Below are 23,263 nucleotides of genomic sequence, written 5' to 3' on the forward strand. Positions count from 1 at the left end.
TGAAGCCATTTATTGTCAAACTACTGTGTTTTCTCTTTTTAAATCTTAATGACAACCAAAAACATCCAAATGACCCTAATCAAAAGTTTACATACCCCATTTCTTAATACCGTGTATGGCCCCCTCTAGCATCAATGACAGCTTGAAGTCTTTTGTGGTAGTTGTGGATGAGGTTCTTTAATTTCTCAGATGGTAAAGCTGCCCATTTTTCTTGGCAAAAAGTCTTCAGTTCCTGTAAATTCCTGGGCTGTCTAGCATGAACTGTGCGCTTGAGATCTCCCCAAAGTGGCTCAATGACATTGAGGTCAGGAGACTGAGATTGGCACTCCAGAACCTTCACTTTGTTGTGCTGTAGCCAATGACAGGTCGACTTGGCTTTTAGTTTTGGATCGTGGTCATGTTGGAACGTCCAAGTACGTCCCATGTGCCGCTTCCGGGCTGATGAGTGCAAATTTGCCTCCAGTATTTGCTGAAAACGTGCTGCTTTATTTATTTATTTATTTTACTCACTTATATAGCGCCATTAATTCCACAGGGCTTCACAGACAATATCGGCACTGTCCCCATCGGGGCTCACAATCTAGATTCCCTATCAGTATGTCTTTGGAGTGTGGGAGGAAACCGGAGAACCCGTAGGAAAACACACAAACACAAGGAGAACATACAAACTACTTGCAGATGTTGTCCTTGGTGGAATTTGAACCCAGGACCCCAGCGCTGCAAGGCTGCAGTGCTAACCACTGAGCCACCGTGCTGCATTCATCTTTCCTTCAACCCTTACAAAGTTTTCTGGGCCTTTGTAGCTCACACATCCCTAAAACATCAGCGATCCACCTCCGTGCTTTACTGTAGGAATGGTGTTCCTTTCATCATAGGCCTTGTTGACCTCTCTCCAAATTTAAAGTTTATGGTTTTGGCCAAAAAGTTCAATTTTGGTCTCATCACTCCAAATTACCTTGTACCAGAAGTTTTGAGGCTTGTCTCTGTGCTGTTTGGCGTATTGTAGGCGAGATACGTTGTGGCATTTGCACAGTAATGGCTTTCTTCTGGCGACTCGACCATGTTAGAACCCTCCTGTTTGTTTTTTCCATCTTGTGTTTTGCGGTCACGTGACCATCTGCCTTTATATTCCTGTTCCGCCCTTCTGGCTGTGCTGGACTTCAGTGTTTGACTGTTTCTCTAGCCTGGTGCTTCGGTGCCTTTCTCTGTCAGTTCATTTAGTCCTTCTGGGACCTCTAGTACCTTTTGTCAGTTTGTGTTTTTGTGTTCTGTAACAACTTCTCTGTTTAGGAGGTGTCCCATTTTTGTCCCAGTTCTTAGTTCTTTTAGGGACCCCTCCCTTAATGCTATAGGTCTTCGTTCAGACTAGCCGAGGACTAAGGTTGATCTGTTCGCTAGGAACAGGCAGCCCGCTACATCGTAGGGATTCAGCTTAGTCTTACTGTAGTGACAGCTTTCCCCTATCTTTCCTTAGTACATGTTGCAGATCATAACAGTAAGTCCAGCCCAAAAAACTAAAAGGAAAGAAATTTGGGGATCAGTATGGTTTCCGTCCAGGATTTGGCTCAACGCCTGCAGGGATTGTCTCTGGAGGTGGCCGAGCTTCAGCAACATGGGAGTAGCTGTTCTGGAGCGCATTTTGTCAAACCCAAGGTAGGACTGCCTGATGTTTTTTATGGTAAACAGCAAGATTTTTTTTCCTTTAAAAATGCTTATTGGTTATATTTTCGTTTGAGACCAAGGTCCTCTGGGAATGAATCACAGCGCATTGATTTTATTATGTCACTTTTGCGCAATGAACCACAGGGGTGTGCCTTTTCTCTCCAACCTAATGGTCCGTGTTTAAGGTCTGTTGAAGATTTTTTTTTCTGCTATGGGGCCATTATATGATGATCCTGATCGAATCTGATCTGCTGAAGCAGAGCTCAGGCGTTTGAATCAGGAGTCAGATGATGTTGAAAATTATTGCACACACTTCAGGAGATGGGCTTCAGAAGTTAAATGGAATGATCCTGCGCTGAGATGTCTATTTCTTGCTGGTCTGAGTGAAAGAGTTAAGGATTTTCTAATTGCATTCCCTGCACCTGAGACTCTGCAGGATGCCATGCAGTTAGCTGTTCGTGTAGACAGGAGACTGAGGTGCAGGCTTAATGAGGGAAAGACTCCTGTAATGTCTGTTCCTAGTCCCCAGAAAATCTGCTCTGACGACGGAGAACCGATGGAGGTTGGGGCGATGCCACTCCGCTCTCAGGAAAGAGACCGGAAGTTTTCCGAAGGATTGTGTCTTTATTGTGGTAAAGCTGACCATTTGATTAAGTATTGTGAGTGTCGTTTAAGTAAAGAAAAAAAAAGGTCAGTTAGGCCCGTATAGCTTGTTTACACTCTGCAGGAGTATTTCTTTATGGGAGTACTACTTTGCAGGAAGATTTAATTGAATTTCAGGTATTTGTGGATTGTGGTTCAACACTTAGTGTGATTGATAAAGGGTTTTTGGAAAAACTTAAATTGAAATCCAAACCTTTGTCATCACCTATTTCTGTGGTTGCAATTGATAACACTCCCTTGAAATATATTACTCACAAGATTGCTGCATTTCCCCTCACTATCAATGGAGTTCACAAAGAAATTTTGGACTTGGTTGTTTTAGATAATTTACCCTCTCGGGTTGTTCTAGGATTGCCTTGGTTAAAAAGGCACAATCCTTTATTGGACTGGTCTACTAATGTGATTAAGTCTTGGAGTCCGAAGTGCTATGATAAATGTTGTAATGGTCGCATTGCGCCTGTGGAAAAAGGGGAATTACCTGTACCTATTCAAGATTTTTGGAGGGTTTTTTAAGAGGAGGAGTCACAAATTTTACCTCCTCATAGGGATTATGATTGCGCCATTAAGGTCGTTTTGTTTAATCTGACTATCCCTGAAAGAAAGGCCTTGGAGGAGTACATACACACTAGCCTGGCTGCTGGTCACATTAGACCTTCTAAGTCGCCTGTGGCAGTTGGATTTTTCTTTGTTAAAAAAAGGATGGGGGTTTACATCTATGTCTGGATTTTCGTGAAATTAATAAGATTACCGTACGCAATTCCTACCCATTGCCGTTAATTCCTGACTTGTTTAACCAGTTAATTGGGGGCCAAGAGGTTCTTCAAAATTGATCTCCGGGGGACATACAAGTTGTTACGAGTGAAAGAGGGTGACGAATGGAAAACTGCTTTTTACACCCCGGTAGGTCATTTTGAGAATCTGGTGATGCCTTTTGGTCTTACCAATGCACCTGCATTTTTTTAAGAACTTTATTAATGACATCCTGAGTCCTTTGATTGGTAAGAATGTGGTTGTGTATACTGTTATGATCTGCAACATGTACTAAGGAAAGATAGGGGAAAGCTGTCCCTACAGTAAGACTAAGCTGAATCCCTACGATGTAGCGGGCTGCCTGTGCCTTGCGAACAGACCCGCTTTAGTCCTCTGCTAGTCTGAACGAAGACCTATAGCATTAAGAAAGGTCCCTAAAAGAACTAAGGACTGGGACAAAAGTGGGACACCTCCTAAACAGAGTAGTAGTTGCAGAAACACAAAAATACAAACTGACAAAAATGTACTAGAGATCCCAGAAGGACCAAGCGAACTGACAGAGAAAGGCACAGAAGCACCTGGCTAGAGAAACAGTCAAACACTGAAGTCCAGCACAGCCATAAGGGCGGAGCTGGAATATAAATGCAGATGGTCACGTGACCGCAAAACACAAGATGGAAAAAACAAACAGGAGGGTTCTAACACAAACAAGTCTCTTCTGCTTGTTGCCTGTCCTTAGCAGTGATTTCCTAGCAGCTATTTTACCATGAAGGCCTGCTGCACAAAGTCTCCTCTTAACAGTTGTTGAAGAGATGTGTCTGCTGCTAGAACTCTGTGGCATTGACCTGGTCTCTAATCTGAGCTGCTGTTAACCTGCGATTTCTGAGGCTGGTGACTCGGAGAAACTTATCCTCAGAAGCAGAGGTGACTCTTGGTCTTCCTTTCCTGGGGCGGTCCTCATGTGAGCCACTTTTTTTGTAGCTCTTGATGGTTTCTGCAACTGCACTTGGGGACACTTTCAAAGTTTGCCCAATTTTTCGGACTGACTGACCTTCATTTCTTAAAGTAATGATGGCCACTCGTTTTTCTTTACTTAGAATTTGTATTATGTCAAGAAAAAAGCTGCTAACAGTCTATTCAGTAGGACTATCAGCTGTGTATCCACTTGACTTCTGCACAACACAACTGATGGTCCCAACTCCATTTATAAGGCAAGAAATCCCACTTATTAAACCTGACAGGGCACACCTGTGAAGTGAAAACTATTTCCGGTGACTACCTCTTAAAGCTCATCAAGAGAATGCCAAGAGTGTGCAAAGCAGTCATCAAAGCAAAAGGTGGCTACTTTGAAGAACCTAGAATATATGACATATTTTCAGTTGTTTCACACTTTCGTGTTAAGTATATAATTCCACATGTGTTAATTCATAGTTTTGATGCCTTAAGTGTGACTGTACAATTTTCATAGTCATGAAAATACAGAAAAATGTGTGTCCAAACTTTTGGTCTGTACTGTATATACATATATATATATATATATCTACTACATAAGTATGCTATATATATATATACATATATATATACACACACACACAGTACAGACCAAAAGTTTGGACACACCTCATTTAAAGATTTTTCTGTATTTTCATGACTGTGAAAATTGTACATTCACACTGAAGGCATCAAAACTATGAATTAACACATGTGGAATTATATACTTAACACGAAAGTGTGAAACAACTGAAAATATGTCTTATATTCTAGGTTCTTCAAAGTAGCCACCTTTTACATTGATGACTGCTTTGCACACTCTTGGCATTCTCTTGATGAGCTTCAAGAGGTAGTCACCGGAAATGGTCTTCCAACAATCTTGAAGGAGTTCCCAGAGATGCTTAGCACTTGTTGGCCCTTTTGCTTCACTCTGCGGTCCAGCTCACCCTAAACCATCTCGATTGGGTTCAGGTTTGGTGACTGTGGAGGCCAGGTCATCTGGCATAGCACCTCATCAATCTCCTTCTTGGTCAAATCACCCTTACACATCCTGGAGGTGTGTTTGGGGTCATTGTCCAGTTGAAAAATAAATGATGGTCCAACTAAACGCAAACCGGATGGAATAGCATGCCGCTGCAAGATGCTGTGGTAGCCATGCTGGTTCAGTATGCCTTCAATTTTGAATAAATCCCCAACAGTGTCACCAGCAAAGCACCCCCACACCTTCTCCTCCATGCTTCACGGTGAGAACCAGGCATGTAGAGTCCATCTGTTCACCTTTTCTGCATCGCACAAAGACACGGTGGTTGGAACCAAAGATCTCAAATTTGGACTCATCAAACCAAAGCACAGATTTCCACTGGTCTAATGTCCATTCCTTGCATTCTTTAGCCCAAACAAGTCTCTTCTGCTTGTTGCCTGTCCTTAGCAGTGGTTTCTTAGCAGCTATTTTACCATGAAGGCCTGCTGCACAAAGTCTCCTCTCAACAGTTGCTGAAAATATGTCTTATATTCTAGGTTCTTCAAAGTAGCCACCTTTTGCTTTGATGACTGCTTTGCACACTCTTGGCATTCTCTTGATGAGCTTCAAGAGGTAGTCACCAGAAATGGTCTTCCAACAATCTTGAAGGAGTTCCCAGAGATGCTTAGCACTTGTTGGCCCTTTTGCCTTCACTCTGCGGTCCAGCTCACCCCAAACCATCTCGATTGGGTTCAGGTCTGGTGACTGTGGAGGCCAGGTCATCTGGCGTAGCACCCTATTACTCTCCTTCTTGGTCAAATAGCCCTTACACAGTCTGGAGGTGTGTTTGGGGTCATTGTCCTGTTGAAAAAGAAATGATGGTCCAACTAAACGCAAACCGGATGGAATAGCATGCCGCTGCAAGATGGTGTGGTAGCCATGTTGGTTCAGTATGCCTTCAATTTTGAATAAATCCCCAACAGTGTCACCAGCAAAGCACCTCCACACCATCACATCTCCTCCTCCATGCTTCACGGTGAGAACCAGGCATGTAGAGTCCATCCGTTCACCTTTTCTGCGTCGCACAAAGACACGGTGGTTGGAACAAAAGATCTCAAATTTGGACTCCTCAGACCAAAGCACAGATTTCCACTGGTCTAATGTCCATTCCTTGTATTCTTTAGCCCAAACAAGTCTCTTCTGCTTGTTGCCTGTCGTTAGCAGTGGTTTCCTAGCAGCTATTTTACCATGAAGGCCTGCTGCACAGTCTCCTCTTAAATGTTGTTGTAGAGATGTGTCTGCTGCTAGAACTCTGTGTGGCATTGACCTGGTCACTAATCTGAGCTGCTGTTAACCTGTGATTTCTGAGGCTGGTGACTTGGATAAACTTATCCTCAGAAGTAGAGGTAACTCTTGGTCTTCCTTTCCTGGGGCGGTCCTCATGTGAGACAGTTTCTTTGTAGCGCTTGATGGTTTTTGCAACTGCACTTGGGGACTCTTTCAAAGTTTGCCCAATTTTTCGCACTGACTGACCTTCATTTCTTAAAGTAATTATGGCCACTCCTTTTTCTTTACTTAGCTGCTTTTTTCTTGCCATAATACAAATTCTAACAGTCTATTCAGTAGCACTATCAGCTGTGTATCCACCAGACTACTGCACAACACAACTGATGGTCCCAACCCCATTTATAAGGCAAGAAATCACACTTATTAAACCTGTGAAGTGAAAACCATTTCCGATGACTACCTCTTGAAGGTCATCAAGAGAATGCCAAGAGTGTGCAAAGCAGTCATCAAAGCACTGTAACGGGTCTGGGAGGTGGAACCTCTGAGCAACAATACAAGGGGGCAGTCCTTGTAAGGAAGCGGGTGGCTCCCAGGGAAGGTGGGCAGGTAGTCACGGCTAGTGACGGGGACAATCTCTGGGTAAGCGGGCAAGTGGTCACGGCAGGTGACGGGGACAGTCTCTGGGAAGATAGGCAGGTGGTCACGGCAAGTGACCGGGACAGTCTCTGGGTAGATGGGCAGGTGGTCACGGCAAGTGACCGGGGCAGTCTCTGGGTAGATGGGCAGGTGGTCACGGCAAGTGACCGGGCAGTCTCTGGGTAGATAGGCATGTGGTCACGGCAAGTGACCGGGGCTGTCTCTGGGTAGACAGGCGAGGCGGGTACCTGATAGGTAGCTGGCGGGCGCTCCCAGGTGAGCGGGCTGACGGAGACAGCAGGTAACAGGCAGGTAACTGGTGGATGCTCCCAGGTGAGCAGTCAGCAGACAAGGCAGGTAACAGGCAGGTAACTGGTGGACGCTCCCAGGTGAGCAGTCTGACAGATGAGGCAGGAGACAGGCAGGTGACTGGTGGACGCTCCCAGGTGAGCAGTCTGACAGACGAGGCAGGAGACAGGCAGATGACTGAAGGACGCTCCCAGGTGAGCGGACTGGCAGGCAAGGCAGGTAAGTAGGAGACGCTCCCAGGTGAGCGATCTGACGGACAAGGCAAGTAACAGGCTGGCAGGCAGGATGAGAAGTCAGGCTAGCAGCGGGACCTGAGGGCTGAAGCACAGGTGAGACACAGTGCAAACAACATTGCTCGGGCACCTCCATTTTGGAGGAGGTGCCTTAAATATGGGAGGTCCTCCGGCAATTGGCCGGGGACTCCTTAGGACGGCGCGCGCGGTCCCTTTAAGAGAGGGGGAGCGCGCGCGCGCCCTAAGCACACTGCCGGGGAAGGAGCGCGTGCCGGAAGCAGCGGGGAGAGAAGCGCTGGAGGACGCCGCGCCAGGAGTGGGGAGGTGAGAGGGACGGCGTCTCTGCCTAGTACGGTGCAGAGACGCCGATGCTACAAGCAAAAGGTGGCTACTTTGAAGAACCTAGAATATAAGACATATTTTCAGTTGTTTCACACTTTTTTGTTAAGTATATAATTCCACATGTGTTAATTCATAGTTTTGATGCCTTCAGTGTGAATGTACAATTTTCAAAGTCATGAAAATACAGAAAAATCTTTAAATGAGAAGGTGTGTCCAAACTTTTGGTCTGTACTGTATATACACTACGAAAAAAAGGATACAACTTTGCCAATTACGTGCTGTTTATATGGAACATTTTTTTAAAGGAAAAAAACAATGATGTGGATATACGTATTGTGTCTTATGATGTAAGAAAATGCAGGTTATGCAGACATAATGTTTTCAGGTTTGTCATTAAACTCATCTCCTCTCCATCATGTCAGGTTCCCCAGGCTTCCTAAACTACCACAGTTATGATTCAGAGACTTATGTACACATTACCTTCCTATCAGTTTTTTTCGGTGAATTAAATAAACAATTGGTGTGTGGGGACTTTACTAAGACCCTCATGTAATGTTCACTATTGTTATCACAATGCTGCTTGAATGCAGCACAATTAGGACGGCAGTTTCCAAACCACACGCTTTTTATTATATAATTGTTGTGGTACCAATGTAGCAAGCTTGATTGTGTTATTGTATCAACATAACGAGTATGGATCTGTTATTATTTCTACGCAGTAAGTTTTTGCTGATCCCATATATATACAGTAACCTTCCTTTGTAAATGTATATCAGCAGTAATCTAGGTTCTGTTACAGTTTGCTTCTAATAGGCATGGTTCTGTTCCTGTAGCTATGTAGTAACCTAGGTTCTGTTCCTGTTGATGTGTAGTAAGCTTGGTTCTGGTACTGTATCAAAGTAGTACACTTGGTCCTGGTACCGGATCTAGATACTATGCTTGGTCCTGGTACCGGATCTATTTAGTACGCTTGGCTGTCATATATTTATTCAGTAGACGTTTTTTAACCATGTCTGTGTAGTCTGTTCAATCTTGGGTTTGTGACTACATTACAAATACAATCCCAACATGAACACACAACCCCTGCTCCTTCTTTAATCCTTTAAGGGCCAGATGACATTTTGTTTTTACCTATCTGTTTTTTTTCTCCCCTTATTCCAAGACCCAGAATTATTTTATTTTCCATCCACATAAGCATGTGAGGGCTTGTTTTTTGTGGGACGAGTTGTACTTTTGAATGACACCATCCAATTAATCATGTGATACTGGATAGTGGGAAAAAAATTTCAAGTGTGGGGAAATAGCAAAAGAGCACAATTCTGTAATTGTTTTTTACTTAGAGTGTTAATTTTATGGTAAAAATTACCTGACAGCATGATTTTCCAGGTCAGTACGATTATGCAGATACCAAACATGCATAGTTTTTGTTTTATTTAAGTGGTGAAAAAAAAAATCAGAAATTTGTAAAAAAAAATTAGCTTGTGATGTAATTTTCCAAGAGTCGTAACGTTTTCAATTTTCGGGATATGGAGCTGTGTGAGGGCTTATTTTTTTGCACCCCTAGCCAATTTTTTTATTGATATAATTTTGGGTAAATACTATGTTTTAATCGCCCATTATTAAATTTTTGGGTTGTTGTAGTGGCCAAAAAAAATGGAATTCTTGCGGTTTGATTTTTTTCGTTACATAGTTTACCGAGCTGATTAATTTATTTTACATTGTCAGGAACGACACCAGCGGGACTATACAATATCCTACCGCTTCCACCAATTTGTCAGGGATTCGGCACACGCACGATTCCGATTACTCATTCCGTAATTAGCGACAAGTGAGCGTATGGCGTACACGCCTCCGAATTCCAATGCATGGAATATGTGTATATGCCTCCGTATGATCACTACCAGCTTCACGATAGCCCAATTAAGATTATTCACTGTCACCACCGATCAGATACAGGCCTGATTGGGCGCCTGCTTTCTGGTAGCGTATATGCCTTCGGGGGAGGGACAATTACAGAGCACAAGAAACAGAACTATTAAATTTTATATTTAATCCAAAAAGGAGGCAGTGTTTATGAAAAATATACAAAGATTTTACTAAGGGGGGCAATACAATATAGAATATACAGTTACACAAAATAAAAGGGATTAATGGAAGAACTTACTAGACGATTCAGTTGAGCTGGAAAGGAGGCGCTCCAATGGACCATTATCGAACGGGACCCCTGTTTATAGAATATATACCTCCCGGCATGAGTATGGACCCATCTTCAGCTGGATCTTTTATGCTAAATGGGGGCCCTGCCCACACACTCCCCTGGGATGACCTCACGTGGTCTCGGCTCCACCCTTCATGTTTTTATTAAAATCTCTAACTTGTGCGATAACTTCTCGCTGGTTGATCGCAGAAGTTAGCAAGCGACGCCATATTTTTTATTGCGAATATACCTTTCTGTAGAGACCAGACATTACATGGCTGCTGTCTGTTATTTTTGTACTTTTGCGCTATAGCTCCCCGGAAGGGCTCATAGATCCGGAAAAATGTGCACATTGTTCCTTAGCTAGACCCTCTGCTAAAAATGTGGGTCCTATCATTATCGGAATTATAGAACTTCCAATATTCCATATTTTGTGTCAGTGCCTACGAGACTGGTGAGCAAAAGGAGTTTGCAAATGAGGATGACCCTGCTATTATATGGAATGTGATAGAATTTCTTTGTAGCTTAAACGAGCAGTTTCCTCTTTACCCAGGTGCCTATCATCACCCATGTGTCTCTGTTTGGTATGATAATTAGCCTAGATTATTGAGTTTGAGGTTTCTTTTGTCCCCTGCCATTTGCATAAAGGCAGCTGTCTAGATTGCAAGCTCCGCTTCATTTGACAAATGGTATAGGAGAGGGGGAAGAGGGGCTTGGGGGGGGGGAGAGAGAAATTCTTAATATTTTCTATGACATATCTTGATCATATTTTAAGAACTTAGCGATATCAAGCAAATATGTGTATTTTTTATTTCCTAATTTTTAATAGGCAAAAAGGGGTGTGATTTTAATATATATATATATCTATATATCTATATATATATATATATATATATATATATATATATATATATATATATATACAGTACAGACCAAAAGTTTGGACACACCTTCTCATTTAAAGATTTTTCTGTATTTTCATGACTATGAGAATTGTACATTCACACTGAAAGCATCAAAACTATGAATTAACACATGTGGAATTATATTCTTAACAAAAAAGTGTGAAACAACTGAAAATATGTCTTATATTCTATGTTCTTCAAAGTAGCCACCTTTTGCTTTGAAAACTGCTTTGCACACTCTTGGCATTCTCTTGATGAGTTTCAAGAGGTAGTCACCAGAAATGGTCTTCCAACAATTTTGGAGTTCCCAGAGATGCTTAGCACTTGTTGTCCCTTTTGCCTTCACTCTGCGGTCCAGCTCACGCCAAACCATCTCGAATGGGTTCAGGTCTGGTGACTGTGGAGGCCAGGTCATCTGGCGTAGCACCCCATCACTCTCCTTCTTGGTCAAATAGCCCTTACACAGCCTGGAGGTGTGTTTGGGGTCATTGTCCTGTTGAAAAAGAAATGATGGTCCAACTAAACACAAACCGGATGGAATAGCATGCTGCTGCAAGATGCTGTGGTAGCCATGCTGGTTCAGTATGCCTTCAATTTTGAATAAATCCCCAACAGTGTCACCAGCAAAACACCCCCACACCATCACACCTCCTCCTCCATGCTTCCCGGTGGGAACCAGGCATGTAGAGTCCATCCGTTCACCTTTTCTGTGTCACACAAAGACACGGTGGTTGGGACCAAAGATCTCAAATTTGGACTCATCAGACCAAAGCACAGATTTCCACTGGTCTAATGTCCATTCCTTGTGTTCGTTAGCCCAAACAAGTCTCTTCTGCTTGTTGCCTGTCCTTAGCAGTGATTTTCTAGCAGCTATTTTACCATGAAGGCCTGCTGCACAAAGTCTCCTCTTAACAGTTGTTGAAGAGATGTGTCTGCTGCTAGAACTCTGTGTAGCATTGACCTGGTCTCTAATCTGAGCTGCTGTTAACCTACGATTTCTGAGGCTGGTGACTCGGATAAACTTATCCTCAGAAGCAGAAGTGACTCTTGGTCTTCCTTTCCTGGGGCGGTCCTCATGTGAGACAGTTTCTGTGTAGCGCTTGATGGTTTTTGCAACTGCACTTGGGGACACTATCAAAGTTTTCCCAATTTTTCCCACTGACTGACCTTAATTTCTTAAAGTAATGATGGCCGCTCGTTTTTCTTTACTTAGAATTTGTATTGTGGCAAGAAAAAAGCAGCTAACAGTCTATTCAGTAGGACTATCAGCTGTGTATCCACCTGACTTCTGCACAACACAACTGATGGTCCCAACCCCATTTATAAGGCAAGAAATCACACTTATTAAACCTGACAGGGCACACCTGTGAAGTGAAAACCATTTCTGCTGACTCCCTCTTGAAGCTCATCAAGAGAATGCCAAGAGTGTGCAAAGCAGTCATCAAAGCAAAAGGTGGCTACTTTGAAGAACCTAGAATATAAGACATATTTTCATTTGTTTCACACTTTTTTGTTAAGTATATAATTCCACATGTGTTAATTCATAGTTTTGATGCCTTCAGTGTGAATGTACAATTTTCATAGTCATGAAAATACAGAAAAATCTTTAAATGAGGTGTGTCCAAACTTTTGGTCTGTACTGTATATATATATATACAGTACAGACCAAAAGTTTGGACACACCTTCTCATTTAAAGATTTTTCTGTATTTTCATGACTATGAAAATTGTACATTCACACTGAAGGCATCAAAACTATGAATTAACACATGTGGAATTATATACTTAACAAAAAAATGTGAAACAACTGAAAATATGTCTTATATCCTAGGTTCTTCAAAGTAGCCACCTTTTGCTTTGATGACTGCTTTGCACACTCTTGGCATTCTCTTGATGAGCTTCAAGAGGTAGTCACCGGAAATGGTTTTCACTTCACAGGTGTGCCCTGTCAGGTTTAATAAGTGTGATTTCTTGCCTTATAAATGGGGTTGGGACCATCAGTTGTGTTTTGCAGAAGTCAGGTGGATACAAAGCTGATAATCCTACTGAATAGACTGTTAGAATTTGTATTATGGCAAGAAAAAAGCAGCTAAGTAAAGAAAAACGAGTGGCCATCATTACTTTAAGAAATGAAGGTCAGTCAGTCCGAAAAATTGGGCAAACTTTGAAAGTGTCCCCAAGTGCAGTTGCAAAAACCATCAAGCGCTACAAAGAAACTGGCTCACATGAGGACCGCCCCAGTAAAGGAAGACCAAGAGTCACCTCTGCTTCTGAGGATAAGTTTATCAGAGTCACCAGACTCAGAAATCGCAGGTTAACAGCAGCTCAGATTAGAGACCAGGTCAATGCCACACAGAGTTCTAGCAGCAGACACATCTCTACAACAACTGTTAAGAGGAGACTTTGTGCAGCAGGCCTTCATGGTAAAATAGCTGCTAGGAAACCACTGCTAAGGACAGGCAACAAGCAGAAGAGACTTGTTTGGGCTAAAGAACACAAGGAATGCACATTAGACCAGTGGAAATCTGTGCTTTGGTCTGATGAGTCCAAATTTGAGATCTTTGGTTCCAAACACCGTGTCTTTGTGCGACGCAGAAAAGGTGAACGGATGGACTCTACATGCCTGGTTCCCACCGTGAAGCATGGAGAAGGAGGTGTGATGGTGTGGGGGTGCTTTGCTGGTGACATTGTTGGGGATTTATTCAAAATTGAAGGCATACTGAACCAGCATGGCTACCACAGCATCTTGCAGCGGCATACTATTCAATCCGGTTTGCGTTTAGTTGGACCATCATTTATTTTTCAACAGGACAATGACCCCAAACACACCTCCAGGCTGTGTAAAGGCTATTTGACCAAGAGGGAGAGTGATGGGGTGCTACGCCAGATGACCTGGCCTCCACAGTCACAAGACCTGAAATCAATCGAGATGGTTTGGGGTGAGCTGGACCGCAGAGTGAAGGCAAAAGGGCCAACAAGTGCTAAGCATCTCTGGGAACTCCTTCAAGATTGTTGGAAGACCATTTCCGGTGACTACCTCTTGAAGCTCATCAAGAGAATGCCAAGAGTGTGCAAAGCAGTCATCAAAGCAAAAGGTGGCTACTTTGAACAACCTAGAATATAAGACATATTTTCAGTTGTTTCACACTTTTTTGTTAAGTATATAATTCCACATGTGTTAATTCATAGTTTTGATGCCTTCAGTGTGAATGTACAATTTTCATAGTCATGAAAATACAGAAAAATCTATAATTGAGAAGGTGTGTCCAAACTTTTGGTCTGTACTGTATATATATATATATATATATATATATATATATATATATATATATATATATATATATATATATATATATTTTTTATTTTATTTTTTTGTATATTTAACACTTTTTAGTCCCTTTAGGGGACTTGAACCTGCGATCATCTGATCGCTTGTGCTATATACAGCAGTGCCACAATATTGCTGTGTATAGCAAAAAATATAGTCTATCAATGCCAGGCATGGGTTGGCTTATGACAGGCACAGGGTTTTCAACAAATCCCTAGCTGTCACGAAGACCCATCAGTGTCCCACGCATTGGGGGAGCTCCGATGAGCAGTTAGAACAGCGCGCCCCCTGCTGATGCATTGCAAATGCCGCTGTCACAGATTAAAAGCGGCATTTAACAGCAAGTCAGATGATCACAGCCATCATCTGCTGACAAAGACACAGGCTTTTTTTACGAGCCTGCATTAAAGTCAGGAAGCTAGCATTTGACATACCTAGTGCATCATATTTCATCAGGGGGTTAAAAGTGTCTACTTTAAAGCCTAATAACTCAGTTACCTTTATAAGGCAGCCAAAGGAAAATAGACAAAGCCCCCATAGACATCAGATACATCCAAAATCTATCTTCCTTGAATCCCCCATTGTCATAGAAAATATTAAGAACCTCTCTCCCCCCTGAAATCCCTCTCACTGTCCCCCCTCCCCTATACCACATGTCAAAGCAGAAGAGCTCACAATCTAGAGAGCTGTCTCTACGCAAATGGCAGTACAAACAAGAGGTGGCAAACTCAATTATCCAGGCTAATTACCATACCAAATGGAGAGACATGGATGATGAATAGACACCTGAGTAAATAGGAATATCTCGTCAAGGCTTCAAAGGGAATCTACCACACTCCTCACAATAGCCGGGGCATTCTCATTTGCACATGTGTTGAATCTGCAGACTTGTAGGCACCAAAATAAAATATGGAATATCAGGAGTTCGATAATTCTGATTGGTATGGGACATATTTTTAGCGGCGGCGCTAGCTAAGGAACAATATGCATATTTTTCCGGATCTGTGCGCCCTCCCATTGAGCTGTAACACAAGAACACAAAAATAATGGACAGCAGTCATGTCATGTGTGGTCTCTAGGTAAAGGTAAAATCAAAATAAAAAAGATGGCATCACTTGCTAACTTCTGCGATCAACCAGCGAGGAGTTATTGCAGAAGTTAGAAATTTAATAAAAACAATGAAGGATGGAGACCAGCTCACGTGAGGTCATCACAGGGAAGTGTGTGGGCAGTGCCCCCCTTCAGCTTAAAAGATCAAGCTGCATATTGATCTATACTCATGTCGGGAGATACATATTTGTGTAAGTAGTGGTCCCGTTCCATAGAATCATAGAATGGTAGAGTTGGAAGGGACCTCCTGGGTCACCTGGCCCAACCCCCTGCTCAAAGCAGGATTCACTAAATCATCTCAGACAGATGTCTGTCCAGCCTCTGTTTGAAGACGTCCATTGAAGGAGAACTCACCACCTCTTGTGGCAGCCTGTTCCACTCCTTGATCACCCTAACTGTCAAAAAATGTTTCTAATATCTAATCTGTGTCTCCTCCCATTCAGTTTCATCCCATTGCTTCTAGTCTTTCCTTGTGTAAATGAGACTAAAAATGATCCTTCTACAATGTGACAGCCCTTGAGATATTTGTAGACAGCTATTAAGTCTCCTCTCAGTCTTCTTTTTTGCAAGCTAAACATTCCCAAATCCTGTAACCGTTTCTCATAGGACATGGTTTGCAGACCGGTCACCATTCTGGTCGCTCTTCTCTGAACTTGCTCCAGTTTGTCAATGTCTTTTTTAAAATGTGGTGCCCAAAACTGGACACAGCATTCCACATGAGGTCTGACCAAAGAGGAGTAAAGTCCGATAATGACTTCACGTGATCTAGACCAGGGTTCCCCAACTCCAGTCCTCAAGGCCCACCAACAGGTCATGTTTTCAGGATTTCCTTAGTATTGCACAGGTGATGGAATTATTGACTGTGCAGGTGATGCAATTATCACCTGTGTAATACTAAGGAAATCCTGAAAACATGACCTGTTGGTGGGCCTTGAGGACTGGAGTTGGGGAACCCTGATCTAGACTGTATGCTTCTGTTAATACATCCCAGAATTGTATTTGCCTTTTTTGCTGCTGCATCACACTGTTGACTCATGTTCAGTCTATGATCTATTAGTATATCTAAGTCTTTTTCACATGTACTGTTGCTTAGCTCTATTCCTCCCATTCTGTATATGCTTTTTTTATTTTTATTGCCCAGATGTAGTACTTTGCATTTTCCCTGTTAAAAACCATTCTGTTAGTTGCTGCCCACTGCTCCAGTTTATTTAGGTCTTTTTGAATCCTCTCTCTCTCTTCTCTAGTATTAGCTATCCCTCCTAGCTTTGTGTCATCAGCAAATTTAATCAGTTTACCCTCAATTCCTTCATCTAAATCATTGATAAAGATGTTGAACAATACAGGTCCCAGGACAGAGCCCTGTGGTACCCCACTTGAGACATTCATCCAACTGGATGTGAAGCCATTTATGACCACTCTTTGAGTCCGATCACTAAGCTAGTTATGAATCCACCTAACAGTTGCCTTGTCCATTCCATACTTGGTCATTTTTTCAATAAGGATGGTGTGAGATACTTTGTCAAATGCTTTGCTGAAGTCAAGATATACTATATCTACAGCATTTCCCTGATCCACCCAGTGATTCTGTCATAGAAGGAAATTAAGTTAGTCTGACATGACTTGTTAGTTACAAACCCATGCTGACTCTGGTTAATCACTTCATTCTTATCCAGGTACTTACATACATGTTGTTTAATAATTTGTTCAAAGATCTTTCCTGGTATAGATGTCAGACTCACCGGCCTATAGTTCCCTGGGTCCAACTTCTTCCCCCTTTTGAAGATAGGAACAACATTTGCTCTTCTCCAGTCTTCTGGGACTTCTCCTGTTCTCCAAGAATTTTCAAAGATTATGGAGAGTGGTTCTAAAATTTCTTCTACGATCTCCTTCAGTACTCTGGGGTGTAATTCATCTGGACCTGGAGACTTGAACTCATACATGTTAGCTAAATATTCCCTCACAATCTCTCTGTTTACAGATAACCTGGATTCTTCTATTCCTTGATGTTACATTTTCTTTCTGAGAGAAAACAGATGCAAAATAGGAATTAAAAAGTTCGGCCTTCTCAACATCCTTTCTTACCATTTCACCATTTTCATCCTGTAAAAATCCTATAGCATCTTTGACTTTTCTTTTACTTTTGACATACCCCCCAAATCCTTTTTTATTGCTTTTGACATCTCTTTCAAGCCTTAATTCATTGTCAGCTTTAGCTAACCTGATACGTGCCCTGCAGGATCTGCAGACTGCATTATAATCTTCTTTAGATATGCCTCCCTCTTTCCATTTGATAAACATTTTTTTCTTTCTTTTTAGCATGTGTTTAAGTTCTGTGTTCATCCATCCTGGTTTCCTTAAATGCTTCCCATTCTTCCTACTTTTCGGGATTGTTAACGATTGTGCTTTGAGAATCTAATTTTTAAAAATTTCCCATCTTTCCTGGACATTTTTGTCCTTAAGGACATCCAGCCATTGGATCCCTCCTATTCTCTTTCTGAGTCGCTTAAAATTTGCCTTTTTGAAATCTAACCTTGAAGTTTGAGTCTTCACATGTCTTCCTCCTCTAGTTATCCAAAATTCTATAATAGCATGATCGCTGCCTCCTAGGGTCCCAACCACTTTTACCTCCTTAACCATTTCCTCCCTGTTTATAAGGATTAGATCCAAAGTAGCAGATCCCCTTGTTTTCTCTCCTACCTTTTGGAAGATAAAGTTGTCAGCAAGAGAGGATAAGAATTTGCTTGACCTGTTAGTTTTACTTGAGAGAGATTCCCAACAAATGTCTGGATAGTTGAAATATCCCATGACCACTACGTCATATTTTTTGGAGAACTTGGTCATTTGATACATAAAGAGTTCATCCATATCATCCATAACGGCCAGAATTGGATTGCTTCCCTCCAGCTAAACTGAATCGTCTCCGCGATCGGTCTAGTAAGTTTTTTCTGTTAATCCCTTTTATTTTGTGTAATTGTATGTGTTGTATCCTCTTGTCCCCCTTTGTAGAATGTTTGTATATTTTTTCATAAACACTGCCTCCCTTTTGGATTAAATATAAAATGTAATAGTCCTGTTTCTTTTGCTCTGTAATAGTTCCTCCCCCGAAGACATATACACTACCAGAAAGCAGGTGTCTAATCAGACCTGTATTGAATATTTAAAACTGATTGGTGGTGGCAGCGAATAATCTTAATTGGATTATCGTGAAGCTGGCAGTGACCATACGGGGGCATATACACATATTCCAATCACTGGAATTCGTAGGTGTGTATGCCATACGCTCACTGCTCGCTTGCCGATAGTTACGTAATGCGTAATCAGGATTGTGCGTGTGCATAATCCCTGACAAATTGGGGGCAACGGTGGGATATTGTATGATCTCGCTGGTGTCGTCCCTGACAACTTCATGGCAACGGTGGGATATTACAGAACATCAGTGGCTGGATTGAGCAATCATTTCTGTCACTGAACACTTGCACGGTTCTTGCGAGAATTCTGTGCAAAGTTTTAAGGAATCAGACTCAGTGTTTTAATATATTTTATCTGGGACATTACTGTACGTGCAGCAGTTGCACCCCCCCTTCTCTTGTTTTTCTGTTCTATCTCTTGTTTGGCAATGATGGTTATGCGTGGAGAGCCCTGGTATCACCAGCAGTCTAAGGACACTATCACTGCCCTCTGTGAGCTGGGACAGATTGACCCCACAGGCAAAACCAAGGCCCAAATGATTGCTGAACTGTTGCAAGGTGCCACAGAGCCAGTCCGCCAGCAGAACCCTGATGATGGGGCAGCCAACCAAGGCCTAGACGGGGCTGTTGCAGGGGTCCCACCTGTGATTGACAGTCATACCCGCAGCCAGGGTAGTGTGGACCCCCACCTGCAGATGGCCTGGGAGCAGCTCGCAGCAGACGATTGTGATGGACGACAACAGCTGATCATGAAATTCTGAGAGGCTGAGAGAGCTGAGTGACAGGCCCAAGCTGACCGAGAGGCTGCTGAGCGACAAGCCCAAGCTGACCGAGAGGCTGCTGAGCGACAGGCCCAAGGTAACTGAGAGGCTGTTGAGCGACAGGCCCAAGCTGACGGAGAGGCTGCTGAGCGACACGCCCAAAACGAGCGTCTGTCCTCACTGGAGCTAGCCTGGATTCAGAAGGAGCCATCCCCCATACATACCCATGAGTGCAACAGTGCCAACAGCTTTAAACCCCATCCCGAGCATATTCCTGTAATGGAAAAGAACAGGGACTTGGACATATTTCTGCAGAGATTTGAAAAAGCCTGCAGACAGTACCAGCTGCTCGAGGACCAGTGGACCAGATATAACTCCAGGGCTCAGAGGAAAAGCTCTGGAAGTGTTTGCTTCTCTCCCTCAAGCCCACGATGGAGACTATGAGGCCATCAAGCAGGCCCTGATTAAAAAGTACCAGCTGACTCCGGAGGCATACCGGAAAAAGTTCAGAGCCCTATAGAGTGGACCACATGACAGCTACAGTGATGTGGGTCCAAGGACTGTCAGTCATCACTTTTGAGGACCTGAAAGATCTGATGGTGAAGGACCAGTTTCTTCATCTTTGCCCTGAGGAAGTGCGACAGTTTGTGCTGGACCGAGAGCCAAAGGAAGCCGCCAAAGCAGCGGTGTTGATTAACACAGACTATTGTTTGAATATTCCTGAATGTTAACAATTGAGTTAAGATGTATTGCAACTTATTGTCTGCAAATCTTAAAAATATAGGGTCATGGAGCATGGTCATACTGTTTGATAACATGCTGATTACATATTTGTTAATTTGCTGAGCAATGGAGGACAAACTATGCAAGTTGATTAAATGCTCAAACAATGAGTCATGAGCTCTTTCCACCTTCAACCCTGACCCTTGACCTGTGAATAATGGCTGCAAGGACAATTGTGATCTATAAAAAGGGGGTCTCTGCCTCTATTCGTTGTCATTCTACAGCATGTCAGCTTAGGGGACTACAGCCCCGGCTGGAGGAATACAGATCGGCTCCATTGACCATTGCTGAACCCTCAGAGACGTCTTGAGCCCTGGTCCATGCGGTCTTTCTAAAGACAGCCGGGCCGGCGGACAAGAGCACCCACTGATCTTCACACCGCTCATTCACACTGAACATTTAAAGAAGTGTTAAAAAAATTGTGGAATTTTTTTTTTCTTTTGTCAGTACATTTTAAAGTGAATTTTGTTCTAAAGCACAAAAACTTTCAATCGCCTGACGCCAAAAAGTTAAATATTCCTAAAAATGTATGAAAAACATCATTACACAGATGGAGAAGGTGGCAAATGGTGAATGTGAACACATGTGAAGAAAGAGGAGAGAGTGAGGCCCGATGGGGACGGTGATAATAATGTGTGTACAGCGCTGCGGAGTATGGAGGCGCCATAGAATGAAGAGGAAGAAATAATAGAGAATAACAGGGAATCTCCACAAACCTCCACCTGCAGAGCCGCCACCACATATATGGCTGCTCTGTGCGCACAGGAGCTGTGATGAGGTCACAGGAGGGGAGGAGTCAGGGGTCACATGATCAGGGGCCTCAGTGGATGCAGGACTCTGCTGTGCTGGTTGTCATGGTGCTGGATGAGCTGAAGTTTATGTGTGGGGTCAGGAGGGGTTTACAGTGTGGATGTAGCAGAGCCGCGTGTGTACGAGGTGTACGGAGCGGAGCCGCGTGTGTACGAGGTGTACGGAGCAGAGCCGCGTGTGTGCGAGGTGTACGGAGCGGAGCCGCGTGTGTGCGAGGTGTACGGAGCAGAGCCGCGTGTGTGCGAGGTGTACGGAGCGGAGCCGCGTGTGTGCGAGGTGTACGGAGCGGAGCCGCGTGTGTACGAGGTGTACGGAGCGGAGCCGCGTGTGTGCGAGGTGTACGGAGCGGAGCCGCGTGTGTACGAGGTGTACGGAGCGGAGCCGCGCGTGTACGAGGTGTACGGAGCGGAGCCGCGCGTGTACGAGGCGTACGGAGCGGAGCCGCGCGTGTACGAGGCGTACGGAGCGGAGCCGCGCGTGTACGAGGCGTACGGAGCGGAGCCGCGCGTGTACGAGGCGTACGGAGCGGAGCCGCGCGTGTACGAGGCGTACGGAGCGGAGCCGCGCGTGTACGAGGCGTACGGAGCGGAGCCGCGCGTGTACAGGGTGTACGGAGCGGAGGTGCGCGTGTACAAGGTGTACGGAGCGGAGGTGCGTGTGTACAAGGTGTACGGAGCGGAGGTGCGTGTGTACGAGGTGTACGGAGCGGAGGTGCGTGTGTACGAGGTGTACGGAGCGGAGGTGCGTGTGTACGAGGTGTACGGAGCGGAGGTGCGTGTGTACGAGGTGTACGGAGCGGAGGTGCGTGTGTACGAGGTGTACGGAGCGGAGGTGCGTGTGTACGAGGTGTACGGAGCGGAGCCGTGTGTGTACGAGGTGTGCGGAGCGGAGCCGCGCGTGTACGAGGTGTGCGGAGCGGAGCCGCGCGTGTACGAGGCGTACGGAGCGGAGCCGCGCGTGTACGAGGCGTACGGAGCGGAGCCGCGCGTGTACGAGGCGTACGGAGCGGAGCCGCGCGTGTACGAGGCGTACGGAGCGGAGCCGCGCGTGTACGAGGCGTACGGAGCGGAGCCGCGCGTGTACGAGGCGTACGGAGCGGAGCCGCGCGTGTACAGGGTGTACGGAGCGGAGGCGCGTTTGTACAAGGTGTGCGGAGCGGAGGTGCGTGTGTACAAGGTGTACAGAGCGGAGCCGTGTGTGTACGAGGTGTACGGAGCGGAGCCGCGTGTGTACGAGGTGTACGGAGCGAAGCCGCGTGGGTACAAAGTGTGCGGAGCGGAGGTGCGTGTGTACGAGGTGTACGGAGCGGAGCCGTGTGTACGAGGTATACGGAGCAGAGCCGCGTGTATACGAGGTATACAGAGCAGAGCCGTTTGTGTATGAGGCATACGGAGCGGAGCCGCGTGTGCAAGAGGCGTACGGAGCGGAGCTGTGTGTGCATACCTGGATGGGGGGCCATATATATCAATATGGGAATCATATATGTCTGGATAGGGACATATATATATATATCAGGATGGGGGATATTAGTATAGAATTGGGGTACATTAACCCTATAACAGTGTCAGCAGCAGACCTCCCCCCATAACAGGGCATCATATGGTATATCTCAGAGGCACACAGACAATTAATGGATGACTCCACATATGTTCCTTTGCCGGATGATCCAACTAATAAATATAAAAATCAACTCCGTACATTTTTGAGAAAAAGGTTGAAAAATACTGGCACTATGTACTCAAAGTGCAAAAATCCTTAACCTCACCTCCTGGCAGTCCGATAATCTCGGGGATTGGTTCTGTAATGGAACCACTGTCAAAATATCTCGACTGGCTGCTGAGACCATTGTTAACAAATGTTCCATCATATCTAAAAGAATCTGGTGAATTCCTGAAGACTTTCTATGACATTGAATGGCAGGAGGATTTTATTTTAACATCGATAGATGTAGAAAGCCTTTGTACAAGAATTCCCCAAAAAACGGCAATTGAATGTATATTAAAACCCCTCTCTGACATTGTCAGCAATAGTACGTCCCTGTGTCCTGAGCCTATTGGACTACTACCATTACGCACAATGTGATCACTCCCGCACACAAGCTGTGCAGGGAGATCGCCGCCGGTGCTATGTGCCAGGAGTGGTGCCACCCCGCTCCTGGCACATTAACCCCCGAAATGCTGCGATTGAAGCCGATCACGGCATTCCAGGAGCAAGGGAAGGTAAGCAAGCCCCTCTTATCCTCTCTCAGGCATCTCGCGCTGTCTGTGCTGGGTCCCGGTAGTTGCTATGGGGACCTGATGTGGTCATGACGACATCCGGGTCACCAGGCATCAGGAACGTACTTTGATC

General features: G+C 44.4%; 1 protein-coding gene across 1 annotated transcript in view; it reads right to left on the bottom strand.

Moving 5' to 3' along the window:
- LOC141207904 (uncharacterized) overlaps positions 1-20,873 on the bottom strand; it is a 182,986-nt gene extending 162,113 nt beyond the window's left edge. The window contains exon 1 of the mRNA XM_073664466.1: positions 20,821-20,873. Within this exon, the coding sequence (XP_073520567.1) occupies positions 20,821-20,846 (26 nt within the window). The 5' untranslated portion in view covers positions 20,847-20,873. The remainder of the gene's footprint in view (positions 1-20,820) is intronic.
- Positions 20,874-23,263: the final 2,390 nt, after the last annotated feature.

This window comes from Phyllobates terribilis, unplaced genomic scaffold (assembly GCF_046119375.1).
Source record: "Phyllobates terribilis strain yellow unplaced genomic scaffold, ASM4611937v1 Scaffold_167__1_contigs__length_4167997, whole genome shotgun sequence".
Lineage (NCBI taxonomy): Eukaryota > Metazoa > Chordata > Amphibia > Anura > Dendrobatidae > Phyllobates > Phyllobates terribilis.